Source organism: Saccostrea cucullata, unplaced genomic scaffold, assembly GCF_032062105.1.
Source record: "Saccostrea cucullata isolate Sc308-1 unplaced genomic scaffold, CSIRO_AGI_Scuc_v1 ctg6998, whole genome shotgun sequence".
In the NCBI taxonomy this organism is placed as follows: domain Eukaryota; kingdom Metazoa; phylum Mollusca; class Bivalvia; order Ostreida; family Ostreidae; genus Saccostrea; species Saccostrea cuccullata.
The window spans coordinates 4209-26635 of NW_026928233.1; the positions used below are offsets into that span (position 1 = coordinate 4209).

The 22427-nt window shown below is 32.1% G+C and overlaps 1 protein-coding gene across 1 annotated transcript; it reads right to left on the reverse strand.

Annotated features, from left to right (window-relative positions):
• Positions 1-510: 510 nt before the first annotated feature.
• On the reverse strand, positions 511-20529 carry LOC134276860 (uncharacterized). Its single transcript, XM_062759146.1, has 3 exons — positions 20451-20529; positions 19680-20165; positions 511-776 (listed from the first exon to the last, which is right to left on the reverse strand). The coding sequence occupies exons 1-3, from the start codon at positions 20527-20529 to the stop codon at positions 511-513; spliced, it is 831 nt and encodes a 276-aa protein (XP_062615130.1).
• Positions 20530-22427: the final 1898 nt, after the last annotated feature.

The window sequence follows — 22427 nt, forward strand, 5'->3', positions numbered from 1 at the left end:
ATGGTATCTTTAAAACTAAGCAAAACACTTACTTTAAAGATAAGTAAGGTCAAACCATGTGAAGTTTGATAACACCATCTTGAATGGTATGTTTAAAACAGAGCAAATCACTAATTTAAGAAAAGTGAGGTCAAGGTCAAAGGAAAGGTAAAAAAATTTTGATGCATTTGCATAGCTCTCATCAATATCTATCAGCATATGAAGTTTGATGAAGATATCTTGGATAGTTTGTTTGAAACTAACCTTTGAACAGAGCTAAATGCAAAATTTGACGGAAAGACAGAAGACGGACATGACAAACACTATATGTCCCGGCCATATTCATGGTTGGGCATAAAATCATCATTTAAAAAAACCATATTTTCTTTTTCATGTGTACAAACTAATTCATTCGTATTTTTCTGAAGATCGTTTTTTATAAAACGTTGCAATTGTGAATTTATGTTTAATTTTCAATACACAAATAGGCTTTCCTTCTTTTTATTTATAAACAAAGTTAAATTGGAATTATTATATATTACCTTTCAAAGACTTTGCTTCATCACATAATTCAAATATTTCCTCATGCACCTCCAATCCCTCAGTAGACTTAACTTCCATTATCTCTTCTTCACGACACCTGAGCAGACGTTTAAGTAGCGTGGTTTTCCCCGCCCCAGCACATCCTACAATCATCCCCCGGGCGTGGTGGACTGTCCGTGTTCCTGTCTTAGCGTACTCCACATACCGCTCTCTGGCCTCCTGGTCCCACTCTAGTACTTCTGTAGGGACTCCCACTGAAATATAAAATAATAACCATCATAAGTTAATTAATAAAGTAATAAAAAAGAAAAAAAAAACAACTCTGGTCCCATTCCAGGACTTCTTCAGCAACTCCCACTGTATTTTTAAAAAAATCAAAGATCAGAACACAAATAAAAATAATTTTTGGATGATTTAATTTTCATTGATAAGTAGAGACATGAAATTAATTTCACCCTTAACAGTACATCTCAAGGTTCCATTGCCATTTCGTTGAATCATTGCTCATTTTTCCTACAAATTGACTTGTGGTATGTACACAAAGAAATTTAAAATATTATATCAAAAACTTTCTGTTTATTATACACTCAATTTAAGTATACATGTATCAATGAGGGAGATAGCAAGATTCCAGTTCCGAAATAGTCCTGCATGCTCTTGGGGAACTGGAATCTTGCCAACTTCCTCAATGAAATACTTTTTGTCTTTTATTTCACCGATACAAAAATAGAGGATTGCCAATGACAAGTAATATGCTCTTGGAGCGGGAATGATCTCACTTGACTAACACACAGGGATTAATAAAAGGTAGTCTAATAACATTTTATACAGACATAAAAGTAAAATCGATAGGATTCCGGATAACCGGGAATTAGCTTCGGAAGCACGGAGTAGCTTTTTTAACCAATGCACGGGGATTAGGACATTCTCAGTTATTTCTAGGGAATGATTCACATTTTACTATAATTAAATTTTTATAGAGGGGAAATCAGTAGAGGTATAATAAACAAGAGGCCAAAGGGCCTTGAATCGCTCTTCTGATAAATTGTACAATCAATCACTTCTGTTAGAAGCCTTCAACTCTATTAGAATCATAAGACCCAAAATGCATCAACTTTGATAATATTTAGCCAGTTAAGAATGAAGATATTATAATATAATTATAAAATACATAAGTAGGTCACAGTGACCTACCTTTTGATTGAAATTTTCTGAGGACTCAAGATACATTAATTGACAAAGACTGATGATTCTAATTAAATAAAGTACCTGAGATATTCAAAAGTAGGTCACCATGACCTACTTTTTGGTCAACATTCTCTGAAAACCCAAGATGCATCATCTGACAAAGTTTGACGATTCTAAGCCAATAAGTACATGTACCAATTATAATTAAATATAGCCATAAAATGTCAAAAGTAGGTAATGGTGACCTACTTTTTGGTCGACGTTATCCAAAAACCAAAGATGCTTAAACTGACAAAATTAGATGATTCTAGGCCAATAAGTACCTGAGATATTCAAAAGTAACTCACTGTTACCTACTTCTTGTTGGACATTCAATGACATCCTAAGATGCCTCAACTGACAAAGTTTGATGATTCTGAGCCAACAAGTACCAGATATAATTAAATATAGCCATAAAATGTCAAAAGTAGGTCACATTGACCTACCTTTTGGTCAACGTTCTCAGAAAACCCAAGATGCCTCAACTGACAAAGTTTGATGATTCTAAGCTAATACATACCTGAGATATTCAAAAGTAGGTCACTGTGACCTACTTTTTGGTTGACTATCTCCGAAAATCCAAGATGCCTCAACTGACAAAGTTTGATGATTTTAGGTCAATATGTACCAGAGATACTTAATTATAGCCACAAAATGTCAAAAGTTGGTCACCATGACCTACTTTTTGGTCGTCACTCTCCGAAAACCCAAGATGCATCAACTCACAAAGTTTGATGATTCTAAGCCAATAAGTACCAGAGATACTTAAATAAAGCCATGAAATGTCAAAAGTAGGTCACCGTGACCTACTTTTTGGTCGTCACTCTCCGAAAACCAAATATGCATCGACTCACAAAGTTTGATGATTCTAAGCCAATGAATACTTAAGATACTTAAATGCAGCCATAAAATGTCGACATTTTTCAAAGACCCAACCCTTACAGAAATCAAAGGCCTGAAGGGCCTGCGAGTTGACTCGCTCGAGTCAATTGAGCTTTTTCATACATATGTGCACCATACCTTAATATATTTGGTTTATTTTGCATCTTAAGAGATTGAATATTATATGTCAGATCCATGATCGGTTCATAAATAGAGTGTATATTACTTTTCCACTATATATACAGGTTGGCACTAATGGGCTTCCGTATTATTTTGACTGGCTTCTATAATGAATTTCAGCACATTAGCTGAAGTGGTCAGTGTTATAGGATAATTAGGTTAAAGATTCCCACAGCAAATCTGGATTCTAAAAATAGATTTTCAACAACAACTAGCTGCAGCTAATGAGAGCAGCAGGTGTTTGTGTTAGGGAGTATTCTAGGTCAATTATAAATAAACTTCAGATGGGAAGATTAGATCCGCCTAACATGCTTGAACAATATATTCATACGCAGTAATTTTACATCATACAGATATTTAATCAGAAATTTCTTTAAAAGCATATGAGGCAAAAATAATGTTACAGTATGAAATTTTATACAGTTTTTACCTCTTAAGTTTATACAATCACCCAAACCAAAGCATTTTTTGCTAGAACTATTATATTTGGCGTATGGGTCACCTTGATGAATGCGTGAAAAATTTTACATCTCTGAAACAGCTATGTCAACAGGGAGTAGGTCGCTACGCGAGCCAACTCAAAAACTAATAGAAACTTATAAGTGTTTTATAATCCACTTATTAGTAACTTATAAGTCACATATAAATTTTGAAATTTACTTATAAGTGTACTATAAGTCAAAGTAAGTATAAGTGAGGAATGGATTTCATTAATACTTCACTTATAAGTAAAGATGAGCTACAAATCAGTGAATATTTCACTTATACCTCACTTATAAGTGAAGATCAGTATGGTATGAGCAAAGTATAAGTGTGGACTTAGAATTTTTACCCTATACTAGGGCTGCCACGGTTCAGACATTTTTCGGTTCGGTTCGGTTCAGAAAATAAATTCTCGGTTTTCGGTTTTTTCGGTTCGGTTTTCATTTTGAGAATTTAAATAAAACATCTTTATATATATCAAAGGATAATAAAGGATTAAGGACATTGTAGAAAGTACTATTTTGCTGACACAAATTTCTATCCATTTTATTCAACAGAACAAGTTGTTAAATGTAACAAAAAATAACAAAGTAATAAACTTCTTGTTTAGAATAAAATAAATATAGTTATTGACTAGAGTTATCTTGTTTACAACAATTGAAACATTCAAAACGTGAAGTTTTGGTTTTCCTTCAACATGTGTATGCCATGATTAAATGTCTTCGATGTTACCTGTATTTTCATTGGTTAAAGAACCCTTCATTGAAATAAACAACCAATCACAACGCGTGTTGCAAGCAAATTATTATTATATAAAAGATAAAAAAACCGAACCGAATTCCGGAAAACCTGACTCGAACCGAACCGAATGCCATTTCGGAGCGGTTAACCGAGTTTTCGGTTAACCGTGACAGCCCTACCCTATACTAGACTTCTCTCAAGAAGCACTATGGGTATTCAAGGTAGCTAATCAGAGAGTTTGTCTCTGCAGAGATCAGCAACAAGAATTTGAAACCAAGTTTGTGTCTGTGAAAGGATGTTGGAGATTTTAGATTTATTCTGAGTATACCTTCACATCATGTACAACAAGTAGGTTCTATTTACATCATCTCTCTATTTTAACTTCCTTTGCATGAAATTTTGAATCAATTGACTCAGTTGCTTTCAGATTTCATAAATTTGAAGAAGCCTCAAGGTCATTAAATCTTGTTGCCTTTTTGTTCAACATTCTTGTTTGTAATGTTATGTTTGCATCATCAAAGAAATGTCATATGAAAGTGATTAATTTCCATAAAACTTTTACTTGATTATTTCATCTAAAGTGCAGATACATGTGTAAATGTAAAAAATAGCTTTGAACATATCATGCAACCCCTGCATGGTTGGAAGTTCTGTTCTAAATTAAGATCTTACAGGTAGTGTTGTACTTCATTTATAAGTCACTTATAGATGACTAATACTTGATACAGTATGAAGGGTTAATGCTTGACTTATAAGTCACTTATAGTCACTTATAAGTGACTATACTTGCATAAAGCATAAGTGGCTAATACTGGCTTATAAGTCACTTATAGGTCAAGCAGCTCATTTGCATATAAAATCCTAATGAGTAACTTATTAGTCACTTATAAGTTAAATGTATCAGTGAAGTGTAGACCAGAATAAACAACTTATAAGTAAAAGAATAAATCACTTATAAGTCACTTATCAGAAATTTCTGTAAGGGAAGATGCATCTACAGACCAAATTTGATGGTTGTAGGTCTGAAGGCAATCAAAATATGTGTTTTAAACAATTTGAAAACAAATGTTGGCAAAATTCAAAAAGTAGGTCACAGTGACCTACTTTTTCATAAATATGTTTTAAGGTCCCGAGATGCATCAAAGTACAAGATTTGATGCTTCTAAACCTCCCAGTGTCTGAAATAATGGGATTTAATGTTTTTAAAGATAAGTCATACAAAAAGTAGGTCACGGTGACCTACTTATAAGTTGACATTGTTTGAGGACCCATGATGCATCAAATGACAAAGTTTGATGATCATAGGCCTTAAAGTGTCCAAAATATGCCTTCAAATCAATTTGAAAACAAATCCCCGCAAAATTTAAAAAGTAGGTCACTGTGATCTACTTTTGAATTAACATGATGTGAAGTCCTAAGATGCATCAACTTACAAGATTTGATGATCCTAGTCCTTATAGTAAGCAAAATATACAGCAAAACTCGGTTATAACGAAGTCACTGGGACCTATAAAATTACTTCGTTATATCCGTAATTCGTTATAACCGTACAAGAAATTCATTAAATTTATATCACTGGGGATCTAAGATGACTTCGTTATATCCGTAAATTCGCAATATCAGTGTTCGTACTAAACGAGTTTTGCTGTACATGTTTTTATTAATTGTAAATTTGGGTCAACTTTGAAGTGACCTTGAGACCATGCCCTTTGCCCCAGGGTAATTCCCCGTGCAAATTTTAATCTTCGACATATCCTGATCCTTGTATGTAAGATTGGTGAAAATCTGCTTGGTGGTTACAGAGAAGAAGATTTTTTAGCAACCAGTACTATTGTTTTTGTTTTCCTGATTATCTCCCCTTGCTTAAAGGTCGCAACCCTTATTTTAGTATAACTGTTAGCCCTTGGGCCTAGGATACCCTGTGACAAATTTGACACTGATTGGCCTAGGGGTTCTTTAATACTCTAAAAAGTTTACGCACAACGCACAAATGGCTATAGCATTAGCTCTTTGAGCCTTTGGCTCAGAAGATCTAATAAATGTAATTAAATGCTGTTTGTTGGTATTTGTAGAAGATTTAGATGAAAGATTATTATTTCTTATCCCAACCTTATCAAAAAATTAAAAGTTTAATACACAATATCAAACAATGACATTTGGCTAAATAAAATATAGTGTAGGAGCCTATATAGTGTGCATTGCAAATCCACAATTTTTTGCAGAAAAGGATGGAGGGGGTCAATCCCTGTCAAAAATCAAATACCAAGAAAATTCTTTAAATTCTTTACAAGGCATAAAATCGTAAAAGACTGGGGGGGGGGGGGGGGGGTGTTTTAATCGAAACCTTCACCTGATTGACTTTGTTACATGTACCAATTTTTCACGTTTCACTTTCACGTTCTGTTCAAGGATTGGGGTCCGAAGTCAGGTCATTTTTGTTGGTTTAATAAGTACATTTAATAACTAAACATGCATGTTTTTTTTTTAAGGAAAGAGGTGTACAATCCTAAATATAACACAAAAGTGTTGTTAAATAGTAGTAGTTAAGGACAGATGATACATACTATTTTCTATTAAGAGCTTTGAAAATATTCACAGATACTTAGCCATAATTTCATGTATATTTATGAAATGAATCACTTTAAACGCATCAATTTTATTTTTTATCAAATATTTGCTAATTTTTATGTGATATTAAGCAAATAATTGTATAATGTTAATAAGTAGTGTTGCACAAAATGTAGAATTTTTAACATCATAGAAGCCCATATCGAAAAAAAATATAAAAATAATACAAGAGAATAATACAAAAATAATACAAAAAAAGTATATTTTTAATGACCAAATTTGGAACCCTCAAAATCTTGGTTCCAAATTAGGTCTAAAATAATAGACCAGTCACAAAAAAGTATATTTTTAATATATTTTATTTTTTAGAAATAATACAAAAATGATATAATTGATTGGTTACATTGTATTATTTTTGTACTTCTGTATTATTTCTGTATTTTTCTTTCCAAGTATGAAAATAATACAGTGGTCAAAAAAGTATGAAAATAATATAAAGTGTATTATTTTTGTATTTTTACCCGAGAAGAAATAAAACTACAGAAAAATATGAAAATAATACAGTGGTCAAAAAAGTATGAAAATAATATAAAGTGTATTATTTTTGTATTTTTATCTGAGAAGAATTAAAACTACAGAAAAGTACAAAAATAATACAATGGTCAAAAAAGTATGAAAATAATATAAAGTGTATTATTTTTGTATTTTTACCTGAGAAGAATAAAAAATACAGAAAAAATACAAATGTATTATTTCTGTACCAGTATATCATTTTTGTATTTTTTATCTGGAAAGAATTAAAAATACAGAAAAGGTATATTATTTTTGTATTAGTGTATTATTTTTGTATTTTTTATCTTGAAAAAAAAATATAATGTATTATTTTTGTATCAGTATATTATTTTTGTATCAATGATATATTTTTAATGTATTTTTCATCTTTAAGAATTGCTATTCAAAAATACCATTAAAATACAAAATTAATAGACAAAAAGTATATTTAAAAGCTTGAAATAATACAAAAAAATATAAAATTAAGTTTGAAAAGTCTAAGTTTATGGATGAATTAAATTTTAACATTAAAAATCTCAATGTTGATGAAGTTTCTGAAAGCAGGTAAAGATAAGTATTTGAAATTCTTTAACCCAGTAAAAAAAAAATTATGAGAATAAAACCTTGAGCTAGTCATCTAATAGGTACAAATCACTAAAAGTAAATAATATGGCTTTAGAGTGCTGAATTAGCTACTTATAGTGTAATGAACTTGATTTTTTTTGTCTTACATACAGTATTCACTCTTCTTATCCTCATTTTTAAATTCCTAATTCATGTTTTACCAATCTTATTGTCTATGTTCTACTTTGTACATTGTACATTTGTCATGATATTTGAGACTTAAAGTCTAGATCTTCTTTCTGCTTTGTTGTTTCTTTTGCACAGCACTTTACTTTGTTGCAGAAGTAAATCTCCAGTTTTCTCAATCAATCATCCTGCTTGGTCGCGGTTACACACCTGTAGTGCTTCAAGGGGGGGGGGGGGTATTCATGCATCTTTAACTAATCAGCTTTTCTTCAACCGGTCTGCCGAGTGACTAAAACTGTAAAAGTAATAATACTGTTAAATGTTTTGAAGAACAGAGAGACAAATATAGAACATTAAAAAAAATGAACATTAACCCCCCCTCCCTCCCCGCCCATATTGCCTTATTGGGGGTGCATTTGATTAGGATATCGGGTTAAGTAAAATACTTAGTATAATTCATATAAAAAATATTAGTTTATCCAACAACTGTTTAGTGAAAGAAATCTTTCTTACTTACCCCCCCCCCCCCCCCAATCCTGGATAATCCCTACTAAAGTAAAGCAGTCTCGAGTTTAAACAGATGCCTTTATTTATTATAAAGAGACAGAAAATTCTTGTCTGCATGTTCATAATAGAAATAAATTACAAGTATACTAAACTATAGATCCATGGAGCTTATTGCAATTCTCCCCCCCCCTTTCAAAATTAAAATGATTTTATCTGTTATTAGTCCATTTTCATGGCATGTGTGAAATTAATTTTGAAGTAGTTTTACTTTTAGTTTATCTGAATAATTTCACTTGCCATTGAAAGTCCTTCATACAATTCGATCTTGACGTTGAAACTAGCATATAACAAAACTATCTTTCACAATAAGACCAATATATCCTCATTTATTTTGACCTACTATGATTTGGTTATTAAAGCTTATACCTTTATTAATCTACATTGCACTTTTAAAAAATGTAAAACTACCGTGATGTTTTGTGTAAACTCTTAGTCTTACCGCATGTGGCGTTGTTTACACCAGGAAAGCCAGGGCATTGTGCTTGAAAAACGCCAACCTCCTCCTGTTTTCGCTTTTTTCTGATCCATCCTTACATGCTGAAGTTAAGCATCTATTTTTCAATCCATTTTACCGGCGAATATTCACTAATTTATTCAAAACATCAACAACTTTCTTAGCATGGCTCGTCAATCTATTTTTCAAAATGGCGTGGGTAAATTTCCGTTAGCCAATCAGAGAAAAGCTAAGAAAAAATTTAAATTCTGACCAATCAAATTGTTCGATATTTACGAAGATTTCCGATTTTTAAATAGAAAATATTTTAAACAGTTTAAAAAGATGTATTTACGAAGTCTAAAAATAGTACAGAATCCTTTTAACAAACCCAAGATCATTATAGGAATAATTATTAGGAATCATTTCTTCAAATCATAACATTTTTGTTCCTACGGAATTTTCCGATTACAAACAGAGAGATTTCCGGTCGGCCATATTGTTTGTTTGTTTGTTTTTTTTCTTTTTATAATTATTCAAGTTGACCTGTGAAATAGACCATTAAGTTCAACAATTAGGATCATATAACGCGGGGAATATACAAACATATTTGCAGCTTTACAGTCGCGGTGAAATAGAAATCGTCAGTTATATTTATTACAAGCATTTTCAGAAATTATCCAAAATAGAACTAGGCATCAGCCATGTATGTCTTCAGTAAATAATCCTAAATGCACTGTATTAATTACGTAAGATAATCATGATAATATTGCGAAGAAGAGTTTATTATTTTTTTTTTTGTAGAATACACAGATTTTGATATATTACGTCGCCATATACTCAAGTTAATTTTATTTCAGCAAAGTAATTGTGATATTGTTTTAACATACTTAGTATTTCATTTGTTAACTCTCAATTATTTAAACAAGAGGCCGATAAGTATAAGATAAGGTAAAATTACACTTAACAAGTGTTCAATGTGTCATAATCAACACAATACGAAAGATTCTAAACTGATCCCCGATTTTTAAGAAAGAAAATAAATCAAGCAATTAAAAGAACAGCAAATAATTAGCCCCATTACCGTTAAAACAATGCCTTGGAGTCGGTACGCAATTTAATTGCCTGAAGGGGTGTGGAGAGATAATCATCAAGTGACAAGCGCACGTGTACACAACATTGGTTTCAGCCAATTACGGTAGTAAATCTACTGATTTCACAACACTTTCTACACTTGTACATTGTAAGACCGTTTCAAAAAATTCATTAAGGCTAATTTAAAATATAATTGTCATTCATTACTGCAAAATATCTCAAATCTGAAGAAACATCGTATGTACAGAAATACTGATAGTTGGGACTTTCCATGTGCACAGGTAAATCACGTGATTTCTACATTGTAGTACAGTATGATGCAATCATTTGTTAGCCTGCAAGGCCACCTGCTGCACGAGATTGGATGTAAACCCGCTGTAAAAATGTAAACCCTCTGTAAAATCTTCAACTTAATCAGCTGAATATGGAGACATTTCTTTAGATTACCATTGATATAACTGAATGGAATTAACAAAAATTTTAGTAGGCCTACCAATTAATTTTTAAGTTCGATTTGGATACCAAGATACCTTTTAAATAAATAAATAATAATAATAAAAAAAAAAAAGAAATGTTCTAAAATGCTACAAACTAGTACCGGTATCTAAAACCAGCAGAATATTTGCTAGGAATTTCTCTAAAATTTATAAAGTTAATAAATACAATATTAATTTAACCTACCCCCCCCCCCCTTCCCCAACGAAAAAAAAAAAACCAAACAAAATATACAGACTAACTATGGAATTTTCTGTAAATGTACTAAAATCAAATTTGATACAAAATAAAAAAAAAAATACTGACCATCTTCCTGTAAAATTACCAAGTCCAAATTTAATACAAAAATAATATAGTCTAAATGTAGGGACTTTTCTGAAAAGTTACAAAGTCCAAATTTAATATAAAAATAATACAGACAAATTCTGTAAAATTAAAAAGTCCAAATTTAATATAAAAATAATACAGTCAAACTTTCTGTTAAATTACTAAGTCCAAATTTAATACAAATATGATACACTCTAGCTGTAGAGATTTTACTGTAAAATTACTAAGTTCAAAATTGATACAGAAAAAATACAGTTGGAAAAAACTAAGTCCTTAAAAATACAAAAATAATACACTGAAAATAATCTAAGTTCAAAAAAATACAAAAATGATACACTGCAAAATATCAAAGTCAGATTTTAATACAAAAATAATACACCCATTTTTTTGTGATAGGAAAATAATATATTTTTTCTGTATTATTTTAAGAAAGTACAGAAATGAATGTATTAAAAGTATATTAAAAATATACTTTTCTGTATTATTTTTTGATATGGGAAGGTTTAGAATTAACAAGAAATCTGAGAGCCAATGCTCCTAGAAATACCCCCGCTCTGATGTGAATGAACACTATCATATTAATATACATATTAAGTTCAATTATTGACAGATGCACATAAAACTAGAACTGTCCAATAGGGACAAATACCCCCGCTGGGTTTTTCAGAGTAGATGCCAATTCAGAAATATTTTATGGATCTAGTAAGAGGTATTCACTATTGTCTAATAAAGTGCCCCGCCACAGCATGATACGCCCGTCAAATATTGTTCAATAATCATAAATTGGTTAGGGTGCAAAAAAATCAAGTAACCTTGATTAACAGATTGACACAGATTTCAATGATCTAATTTCCATTTCTTATCATGTTTAAAATATTGTACATACATCTCTAATAGACTTACAGTGTAAGGATTAATTAAAACAAATAATACATCATATAATTCTAAACTGGCTGTGTTAGAGCTAAACAAATATCCATCTGCAGCTTTAAATTGTTTATTGCATATTTTATGAAATAATGGAAATGCTACAGTCTAATAAAAAAAAAATCAAAAATTAATTATTCTTTAGACTATAAAATTCTAAGTGAGACATGACTGCAATTTGTTGCAAATATATAAAAATTGAAATGTAATTTTTTTTTCAATGAACACATGTATAATTAATTTTAATTATATTATACAATACTAATTCAGTTTTAAACATACACTAAAACATCAATTTGTTTTAATTACATTACACCAATTGAAAGATCTTTATCTGGACTACAGCCATCAAGAACTCTTAATTAAGGGACAATATCCCTCTGCTCCACATTTCACGACTTTTTTTTAAAATTCCAAACATTGATTTTCAACAACAACTATAACATTCAATTCAAATACAAAATAGTTTGAAGTATGAAGCGTTGCTTACTTTTTCAGAAATAAATGATATGTCAAATCATGATTTGAAGAAAATTTGATATGGTCATTAGAAAGATCAATTATTTTTAATCTCATAATTAAATTAGAAAGATGAGGTAAATATGAAAATAATATTTACTCTCATACCTATCTAATTCCCTATAGAAAACATACTGGAGCGATGCTTTTTAAATCAGAATATCAAATTGTTTTCTGTGCATGTAAAATTAAATGCATCCATAAGCAAGAGTTATCTTTCCATTATCGCCCTTGAAATTCTTTTTTAATGAAATAAAATATTAATTTTATGTTTATAAACAATTCTGCGGCTTTTATTTCTGTACAATTAAAAGACTTTCACGTTTAGAAATAGATTTTTTTTATCAGTTTACACCGTTTAACGGAACGGAGTGTAAATGTTTTAGGAAACTATTCAAAATAATTTTTGAATATACTAGCAATAAAACTAGAAATTAACCTCTGAACCGTGGGATAGGTTTGCTTGAGTTAACAATAAAATGGTCCATATGATAGAGATTTGTAAACTATGGCATGACAAAATACTGAATTTCATGACAAAATGTCTGCAGAAAGTTATCTTTCTTATCTGTAGAGTTATGTCTCTTATCAGAGTATCAATGAACCTTAACACAAGCAACTATAAGGCCATTTCTTTTTGCCCAACTCCCAAGAGATAAATTAAGATAGAGATTCTCTTGCTGGTTAACTCCCGACAAGGAACTCATTAATTTCTCTCTAATTTGACATACACATTTCTGCTATCAAAAGTTCTCCTTGACCAGTGCTTGATAATTATGCCCATGAGACAAACTGAATTCCTCTCATATATGATGAAAAAATAAGTTTTTACTTAATTTAGTATTTTTTGATAAGGATACAACTATATTTTTACATTTTTTAGGACTATGAAATTTTAAAATTTTAAAGACTTAGTTTTTAAAAAAAAAAAATCACTTAAATTAAAGGTCACAGTGACCTTGAAATAGGTCATGACACACCTTCTACCCAAGATGCATAAATTGTTTAAGTTTGATGATTGTAAGTCTAATAGTTTTCTAGTTATGAGCCAAACAAAATCACAAAATAAAAACGAAAAAAACGCCTGTAAAATGCAGAAAAATCATCCAATCATGATGAAAATCCCAGGTGCACACCTTCATATGGTGAATAATAAGTGTATAAATTTTCAGACAAATCCATTCAACAGTGTCTGAGAAACGGTCCGGACAAAATCTTGTCTACAGACGGATGGACAGCTAGACAGACAGACGGACATGGTGATTCCGATATACCCCCCTAAACTTCGTTTACGGGGGTATAAATATAAAATTGAAATCATGTTCATATCAAATTAATCCCACCATATGTCATGCCTCAACAACAAGTGTACTAAAATATAAAGCATCTTCTATGATTAGTTGATGAGAAAACTGCGACAAAAATTTATGTATGAAATGGACAGATGCACAGACAAACAAGAAGTTGACATCGTATTTGACCAAAAATGTACCCCACTATATGGCATGCCTCAGAGAAAATTGTCTTAAAATTTCAAGCATCTGGGTACATCCCACTAATTATTTTTAGAATCGGTAGGAGAAGAAAGTAGTGCAGAAAAAATTACAAGTTCCTTAAATTGCAGACTTGCCTAAAAAAAATTGGGCAGGTGTACTGAACTGAGCCTCACACTTGTTGATAAGGAGTATCTTTCCTACCAAAAAAGCTTTGAAAATGTAATTTATCAAGAAGATCAGCCGAATTATTTTGTGTATTATAACGCCAGTGAGAATTCTGAAATTCCCCTACTTTCACTTTCATTTTTAGAGGTTCCCGCAGACAGACTCATTTTGCCGGAAAACGAATCTGACATGCCATCTCGAGATTTTAACCAAGGAAAGACAAGTTGATGTGCTTTGATTTGAGGGGTCACTCACTACCGAACGAAAATTAGGGACATCGCTATGAGAAGAAACGTTAACATTGTCGCCTATGGGAAAACAATTAGTGGACTGTACCCATATTAGGAAGCCTATAAGTAAGTGAAAGATGTCATAAATCTTGAATTTATTTCAAAGTTGTTGTTTTCTATTATTTTCAATTGTTCAAATTTATGAAAAAAACAATTCTTATATTGTTGATACACATTTTTAAACAAATTGATTCATAAATAAAGTGTCTATCCCCCCCCCCCCCCCGGAACAGTCAACATGTATCACCCATTGTTTACACATGTATCATGGAGATTTAATGTATTGATTTATATAATTTATTTATTCAGAATCATAAATGTATAATTTGATTAATAAGCAATTATGTAGAAGTACATGCTCCACTGTGGTTTATTTTCAATACACAAAAATTCACAAATGAGTTCGGGATCGGTATTCAATCGGGGTCAAGGTCGAAGTGAAAGTAGACTTAGCAGAAAGTTATCACAAGTTTAGCTTTTAAAAAAAGCTTAGAGAGTCAGCCAGTGGATTTTTCTTCTCTGTGATAATGTTTTAAAGAATCATAGAGAACTGAAAAATGCCTTCAACAAATTTTTAATCAGTAGCAGAGTTGGGCACTAAAATTAAAACCTCGTCTTAATATTTTTCTGCATAGGAACAGAAGCGTTTGTGCATGCAAATTCTTGCATTTTTCGTCTCAAAATCAAAAGAACGGAAAGTATGTATAAACATTTAAATCCCAATTCACGTAACATTAATCAAAGAAGTTATAAACCTACACTCTCATTATCAGATCTATAAGATTTTAGGGGGAGGGGGATATATGAACATTATGCCATTTTTAACAAAACGGAGCCCAATAAGCTTCACTATCATCCTTGTTAGAGTTTATCATGCCGCCGGTTGAATCACTCTTGGCTATGTGTTTAGAAAAGGGAAACACCCTTGTCCCTGCGATACTTAAACAGCCATACTGAACCTTCGTTTGAGAATACAAATAAAGGATTATTGAAATACCTAGTACATTTTCTTGTACATTTTAGAATAAAAAAAATAAACATTTATTGTTCATTCAAACAGGTAACATGTAAGCTTTGACGGTATAGCCTAGAAGCTTTTTTTTTAGTTTATTAACTATCGACTCGTCATTTGACTTACTAGTAACTAGCTGAATTTTGGATTAAATTGTTTCATAAAAAGTAGAATTGAAATAAAGCAAACATTACTAAGACCTACAAATTCATTTATCAGACCTCTTATAATATAATAAACCTATTAATTCATAAATATGATTGCCACAACCTAGATTATCAGGTCGTAGTTTATGAAAAGCAAGCCAATTTACGGATAAAAAAAAGCATGCGCAGATCGGGGGTGGGGGGGTGGGGGTCCAGGGCGGAGCCATAGGGAGTTATGGTTTATGACATTTACTGGAAATGAAAGTTTTACACAGAGTCACACAGAAGTATGAATTTATGACACTGACGTTTGAACCTCAAAATACACAGGGGTGTTCCTTACGCCATATATATGGCCATAGGGAGTTGTGGTATAAAAATTTCATTGCAAAAGCTCAATGGCTTACAGAGATATCGAGCGAAAACAAGTGTTTAAACAGACAGAATTTCTGAACTGAATACCTTGACCTTTGACCTCAAAATCAAGAGGGTCTTCTAAAGGCCATATAAGGTGTAAACAGTTGTGTAAAATTTCACTGCAATAGCTCGCTGCCGGGAAGTGAAAGTGTTACAGACAGACAGAACTACAGATGGACGGACAGACAGACTGAAATTGATATTCTCTAATTTCAGCGGGGGGCAACAAACGAGCAAGCTTAGCCAGTTGTGTTTTCTTTCCGAAGTATCTGTTGTATGACTTAACAAGTCTGTCCACTATTTATCATCGGGATCGAAATGATTTGTAGTGAAAACGAAAGTAAAAGCAGTAAAAACTGAAAAGCTAAAAAGTATGTAATAAACCATTGTTTGTGCTGTAAATTTAAATACATAAGTAAAAATACTTTCAATATATTTTATAAAAGAGCTTCCATTTACGCGTCAAACACTAAATTCATCCAACAGTAGGAACTGTATGCTTCGCTGCGTAGAACACATGATTATGTGCGAACCAGTTAAATTACTGCGAACCAGTTAACTGTTTGAAACCTTCTATACAAAAATAAGCATCGGGAAATTCCTTTTTGAGTTAAATTTACAGATTACTTTGGTGTTTAATAGGGATTTGTTGGTTTACAATCTATATTGATTTTACTGAAATAAAATTAGCAGGCGTGATTTACTGCAGAACCACTCCCAGAATTCCAAGTCACGCAAGCGCATTGGAAGTTCTTCGTACCATAACTAGTCAGCCCGCGGGCTGACTAAAAACTGTTCAGGGCAGTGTTAAGCAGTATATATAGGTGATGGGCATTTGTATTTTACACAGGAGGTAAGAGGTATACCCTAGTACAATATTTGTAAATAACAATTTAATGTTTTTGGAACATGTCGATGATCGGCGCGTCACATATGCATACTTGACATACATCATTTCAGATCAGTTGCGCGGTCAAGCTGAGTACAGTTGTCTGGGAGTTAAACGATGTGTGTGAACATGCACATTAACTGATTTTTCTCATATTTTTAGCAATTGCATTACATGTATTTGTTGAATGTTCAATTATTGTCAGTAAAACATGATTTTTACCTATATAATTCTGCTGAATTAACTTAATTACCAATGTAAACAGTGTGATTTCAGGTGGGAGCAAATTAATCATTTTTTAAATTAATTAATTTCAAGTAATGGGCATAAAAGGAATATGGTAAAAATTGAACGTGTTGAATGTCTGTGTGTCTGCAAATGTGATATTGTACCATTTATTGTATTGATTTTTTTTTTTTTTTAGGTTTATGGTGATTGGTACAGGAAAAACATGAGGTCCATGCAGATGGTGTTTAAAACTATTGGCCAGCAAATGCACACCCATTTGAATACATCTTGAAAAAGAACCAGCAAAATGTGACAGTCGGCAAAATATGTAAGTTTAAGTTTTCTAAAAAAAAATTTCATTAAAGTGGGGAATGGGGTGGGGGTGAGGAAATTTACATATTAAATAGGTGATCAGAATGTGAAAGTATTTAGTTATAACTAATCTGTACATGCACTGCTATATACATTTTGCAGCTCATATAGATTTTCTTTTCTTATTTAAGATTTTCAAATTAATTAGATCTACATCTTTGTTTTGTAAATTATGCATTATTAAGATTACACGGATATAAGAATTGAAATTTCATGAATATTCGACAGTCAAAATTATGCGATTTGTCAGGAAATTCAAACTTTTGTCTCATTTTCCTACAAATTACAAAATGGTTACCATGGAAACAAAACAACTTTAGTGAACTATTTATTTAATCTGCAACACCACATATTTTTATTTTTTAAAGTAAATAATAGTATATAAGCACTGATTTTGTCTTAAATAAAAAGTACGGGAAAAGTAATGATACACAAGTATTGAGCTATCCATTATTATGATGTCATTGTGACGTCATAGATGAGTAAATTTGCATTGGTATAAAAATTGCTTTGAAACAAATGATTCTATATAGGATTATAAAGGCTTATAACTTTTTCATTAATAGTCCAAATTTCATGAATGATACATCAATGGACAGGAAATAATAAGTACTTTTTTATTTTACTACTTTCGGGGTATTTGTGAACTTCATTTTTTTGTCATTTCTGGAGAAACTATGAATTAGAGGGTGAAAAGTGGTCATATTTTGTGCGGAAATACATTAATTTTTTAAAATAAGTGAAATTGACCCAATTAAGTGCTTGATTATGATTTGACTATATGTATTTAAAGATATGAAGGTGATTAAGAATGGTATAAATGTGTTAATAGGCTAAAATTTGACTCAAAACTTGGGTGCAGTTTTGGCTAGATTGGAGCATTTTTTAAGGATATTACACATAGAACTGTAAATGCTGTAAAATCTTAATTAATTGTTGAATTTTCATGAAACTTGGTATGATGTCTCTACTTATGCTCTAGATTGACAAACAGTGTGAAATATTGTAAAATCAAAAAAATGCTTTTTCATATTGGGTACATCCCACTAATTATTTTTAGAATCGGTAGGAGAAGAAAGTAGTGCAGAAAAAATTACAAGTTCCTTAAATTGCAGACTTGCCTAAAAAAAATTGGGCAGGTGTACTGAACTGAGCCTCACACTTGTTGATAAGGAGTATCTTTCCTACCAAAAAAGCTTTGAAAATGTAATTTATCAAGAAGATCAGCCGAATTATTTTGTGTTTTATAACGCCAGTGAGAAATCTGAAATTCTCCTACTTTTACTTTCATTTTCAGATGTATCAACAGACAGAGTCATTTTGCGGAAAACGAATCTGACATGCCACCTCGAGATTTTAACCAAGGAAAGACAAGTTGATGTGCTTTGATTTGAGGGGTCACTCACTACCGAACGAAAATTAGGGACATCGCTATGAGAAGAAACGTTAACATTGTCGCCTATGGGAAAACAATTAGTGGACTGTACCCATCTGCGATGAGTAGTTGCTGAGAAAAATGCCACGAAAATCTGTTATGTATGAAACAGACAGACACACAGACAAACAGGAAGTTGACATCGATATGACCAAAGATGTATCCCACCATATGGCATGCCTCAGAGAAAATCTCAAGCATCTGTGATGAGTAGTTGCTGAGAAAACTGCGACAAAAATCTGTTATGTATGAAATGAACAGACGCACAGACAAACAGGAAGTAGACATAGGATTTTACTAGATTTTACTAGAAATGTATCCCACCATATGGCATGCCTCAGAGAAGGTTGTATTAAAATTTCAAGTATCTGCAATGAGTAGTTGCTGAGAAAACTGTGACGAAAAATTGTTACAGACAGACACACGGACAGCTAGACAGACACAATGGTATAACAGTATACCCCCCTCTCCTTCAGAACAGGGCTATAATTACTTCCATCATTTACAATCAAATTAGGTCCAAAAATATATACCCATCCAGACATCGATTTTATGTTTGTATAATTTGTCCTTAAATAATTTCAAATTGTATTAAGGTAGTTCTACACTTGGCGCTAAATGGGCTCAATCTTAAAAATCTGCTTTTATAAGTTAGATATACATCCCAGCAATGGAAAGACACAAGAAAAATTATATGTCAACATGTTTACTTTTCCGCTAATGACTATCGGAGTACATACCCCAAAAAGTAAAATGCTGAAATTTACCTATCCTACATTTTGTTGTATTTTAATGTGTTGATAACATAACACGTTTATAGACAGGATAAGAGATTTACTTGCTTACAAACAGGTATGTCCTCTAACTTAAATTATGCAAATAAAAGACTTAATTCATAAACAGCAGAAATATAAAGAAACGCTTCTATTAAAAATGATAATTTTATATCAATAATACCCACAACGTTCACTGATCTTGAACTTAATCCTTTTGTCAGACACGGTACAGTGTGTGATGATGTCCAGCTGTAGTTTGTCTAAAAAGAGGTCGTACATCTTCTTTGGTCTCTCCGGTATATACAAACATCTCTCTCCCTCACTCCTCTCATAATCCCAGGACCGGCAGTATTCTGAGATCACGTCACGTGACGCTGTGGTCAGGAAAAACTCCAGGTCACTGTCCTCCAACAGACACTCCGTAACAAAGGCGTACATGACGTCATGTCGGATGTCGTCTGATATAAACGTTATCACACCGTCACGTGTTTCTGTGATTCCATCAGGAAGATCTACTGAACTGTCATTAGAAAGATCAGGGAAATATCTGTCTCTGATGTTGTATCTTGTATCCCTGCATGATTGTTCATTCAGATTCAGCTGATATTTCTCAGAAAACAATAAGCAATATAATAGATACCGAATTTCCGGCGAATAGTTATGACATTCACCTGAAAAGAGAATAAAGTTAAAAAAAGAATAAAAATGACATCAATAAATTTGGATTAGAGATTTCATTGTACAATGTATGTTGGTTTACGGCCCCCTTCGAGAATTTTTTACTCATATGGAGATTTAGCTGCAGAACTGTAGCTCTCTGCTTGAGAAAATTCATACAGATAAACCAAAGAGCTTTATCTGTCCGAATTTTCTCAAGCAGAGAGCTACAGTTCTGCAGCTAATGCAGACATCACCACTTGCCGGTGGAGATCTGCAAATTTTTATATCAATAATACCCTCATGTGTGTCTGTGATTTCTTTAGGGAGGTCTACATAACACTCCCCCGTAATATAAGTGAAATATCTGTCTCTCATTTTGTCCCTTATGATTCTGTGGGATTCTTTATTCAGCTGATATTTCTCAACTAACAGTATGCTGTACAATAGTGCTTGTGTAATCCCAGTGCAGTCCTAGTACATACGGAATTATCGTAATATATATCTTTTTTAGTGTTTAAGAAATTAAACAAAAAAGTAGGTCTAACAATTTATATGAAACTAAATCACAAGAGGCCCATGGACCACATAGTTCAACTGAATAGCTATAACCATGCTGTTTTTTTTGCCCGAATTTCCACTTGCAATACCTTTTGTGGCCCATTCCCAACCCCCCCCCCCCCCCCCCCCAAATTGTCATAAATTAGACAATATCAGATCTGCAGTACCCCACAATGCTTTCACATTAGTTTCAGTTTTTCTAGCCCAGTAGTTCCCAAGATGAAGTTTTTTAAAGATTTTCACTACAATGTAAAGCTTAGGTTCCCTATTGTGGCCCTTCCCTACCTCCAGTGGTCATGATTTGAACAATTTAGAATCTACAATATGCCAGATTGCTTTAACATAAGTTTCAGTTTTTCTGGCAAACTGGTTCTTGAGAAGAAGAGTTTTACCTATGTATTTCTCTGTAAAACTTTGATTCCATATTGTGGCCCTGCCCAACCCAGGTGGTCATTATTTGAACAGTTTAGAATCTATAATACCCCGGGATGTTTCCCAGTAAGTTTCAGCTTTTCATGCCCAGTGGTTCTTGAGGAGAAGATTTTCATAGTTTTTTCCTACATATTTCTGTGTAAAGTTTTGATTCCATAGTGTGGCCCCGCCCAACCCCCGGGGGTCATGATTTGAACAATTTAGAATATACACTACCCTAGGATGCTTCCACACAAGTTTCAGCCTTTCTTGCCAAAAGGTACTTGAAAAAAAGATTTTAAAAGTTTTTCCCTATATATAACTACCGGGTATGTAAAATTAAGATTCCCTATTGCGGCCAGCAGCCCAACCCACGGGGATCATGATATGAACAGTTTAGAATCTATACTACCCTAGTGTTGCAACCATGGAAAAAACAACCACTATTGTAAAAATTATATCAAAAGTGGTTGAGAGTGCATTTCAATAGCAAACATAGTTAGTAACCACTATTTAAATATGACCACTATTGAAATGCCGGTAATTACATCAATGCTGGATGAAAGTACATTTCAATATGATAACCATACGTTTCAACCACTATTGAAATACAAGCACTATTGAAATAATTTTTTCTAAAAATATTTTTTTATTACCCCAGTACATGTATATGTGTGTGTCCTTATAGCCAAGGTTGCGGAGCCATGGAATCTATAAGTTAATTTAACAAAGTAGTTTTTACATATACATTAATGTAACATGAGGTTATTTTTACATACACATTTCATACTCCATTCACTCAGCTGCGTGCATATGCATATATCATTGTATAAGAATAATTCAGATAAACAAAAGTATAGGATTCATTGTTTTGTAACAAATAATGTTGTAGGGGAAATATACTTAGGTATCTGAGTCATTACCTATGGAGAGCCATGCCCATCTTCTATTAAAATTGTCTAGTTCACAATTTTTTGTATAAGTGAATTTTTCACATTTTTAATAATACAATATTTCAGATTTAATTCCCATTAGGGATGGTAGTTCTTTTTTACTCCTTTTTCTATAAATATGCCTTTTTGCTATACATATTAACACATTAAAAATGTTGAAATATTTGTAATATTTACCAAGTAAAACATCAGTTTTGTTCAATGTGATATCTAAATGAAATTCTTCTTTTATCCATATTAATATATTACCCCATATTTCACTACCATAAATCCATTCCCAAAATAAATGGCCTAAGGTTCTACATTACAATCACAAAATGTACAAAGTTCTGAGTCTGTAATTCCAATTTT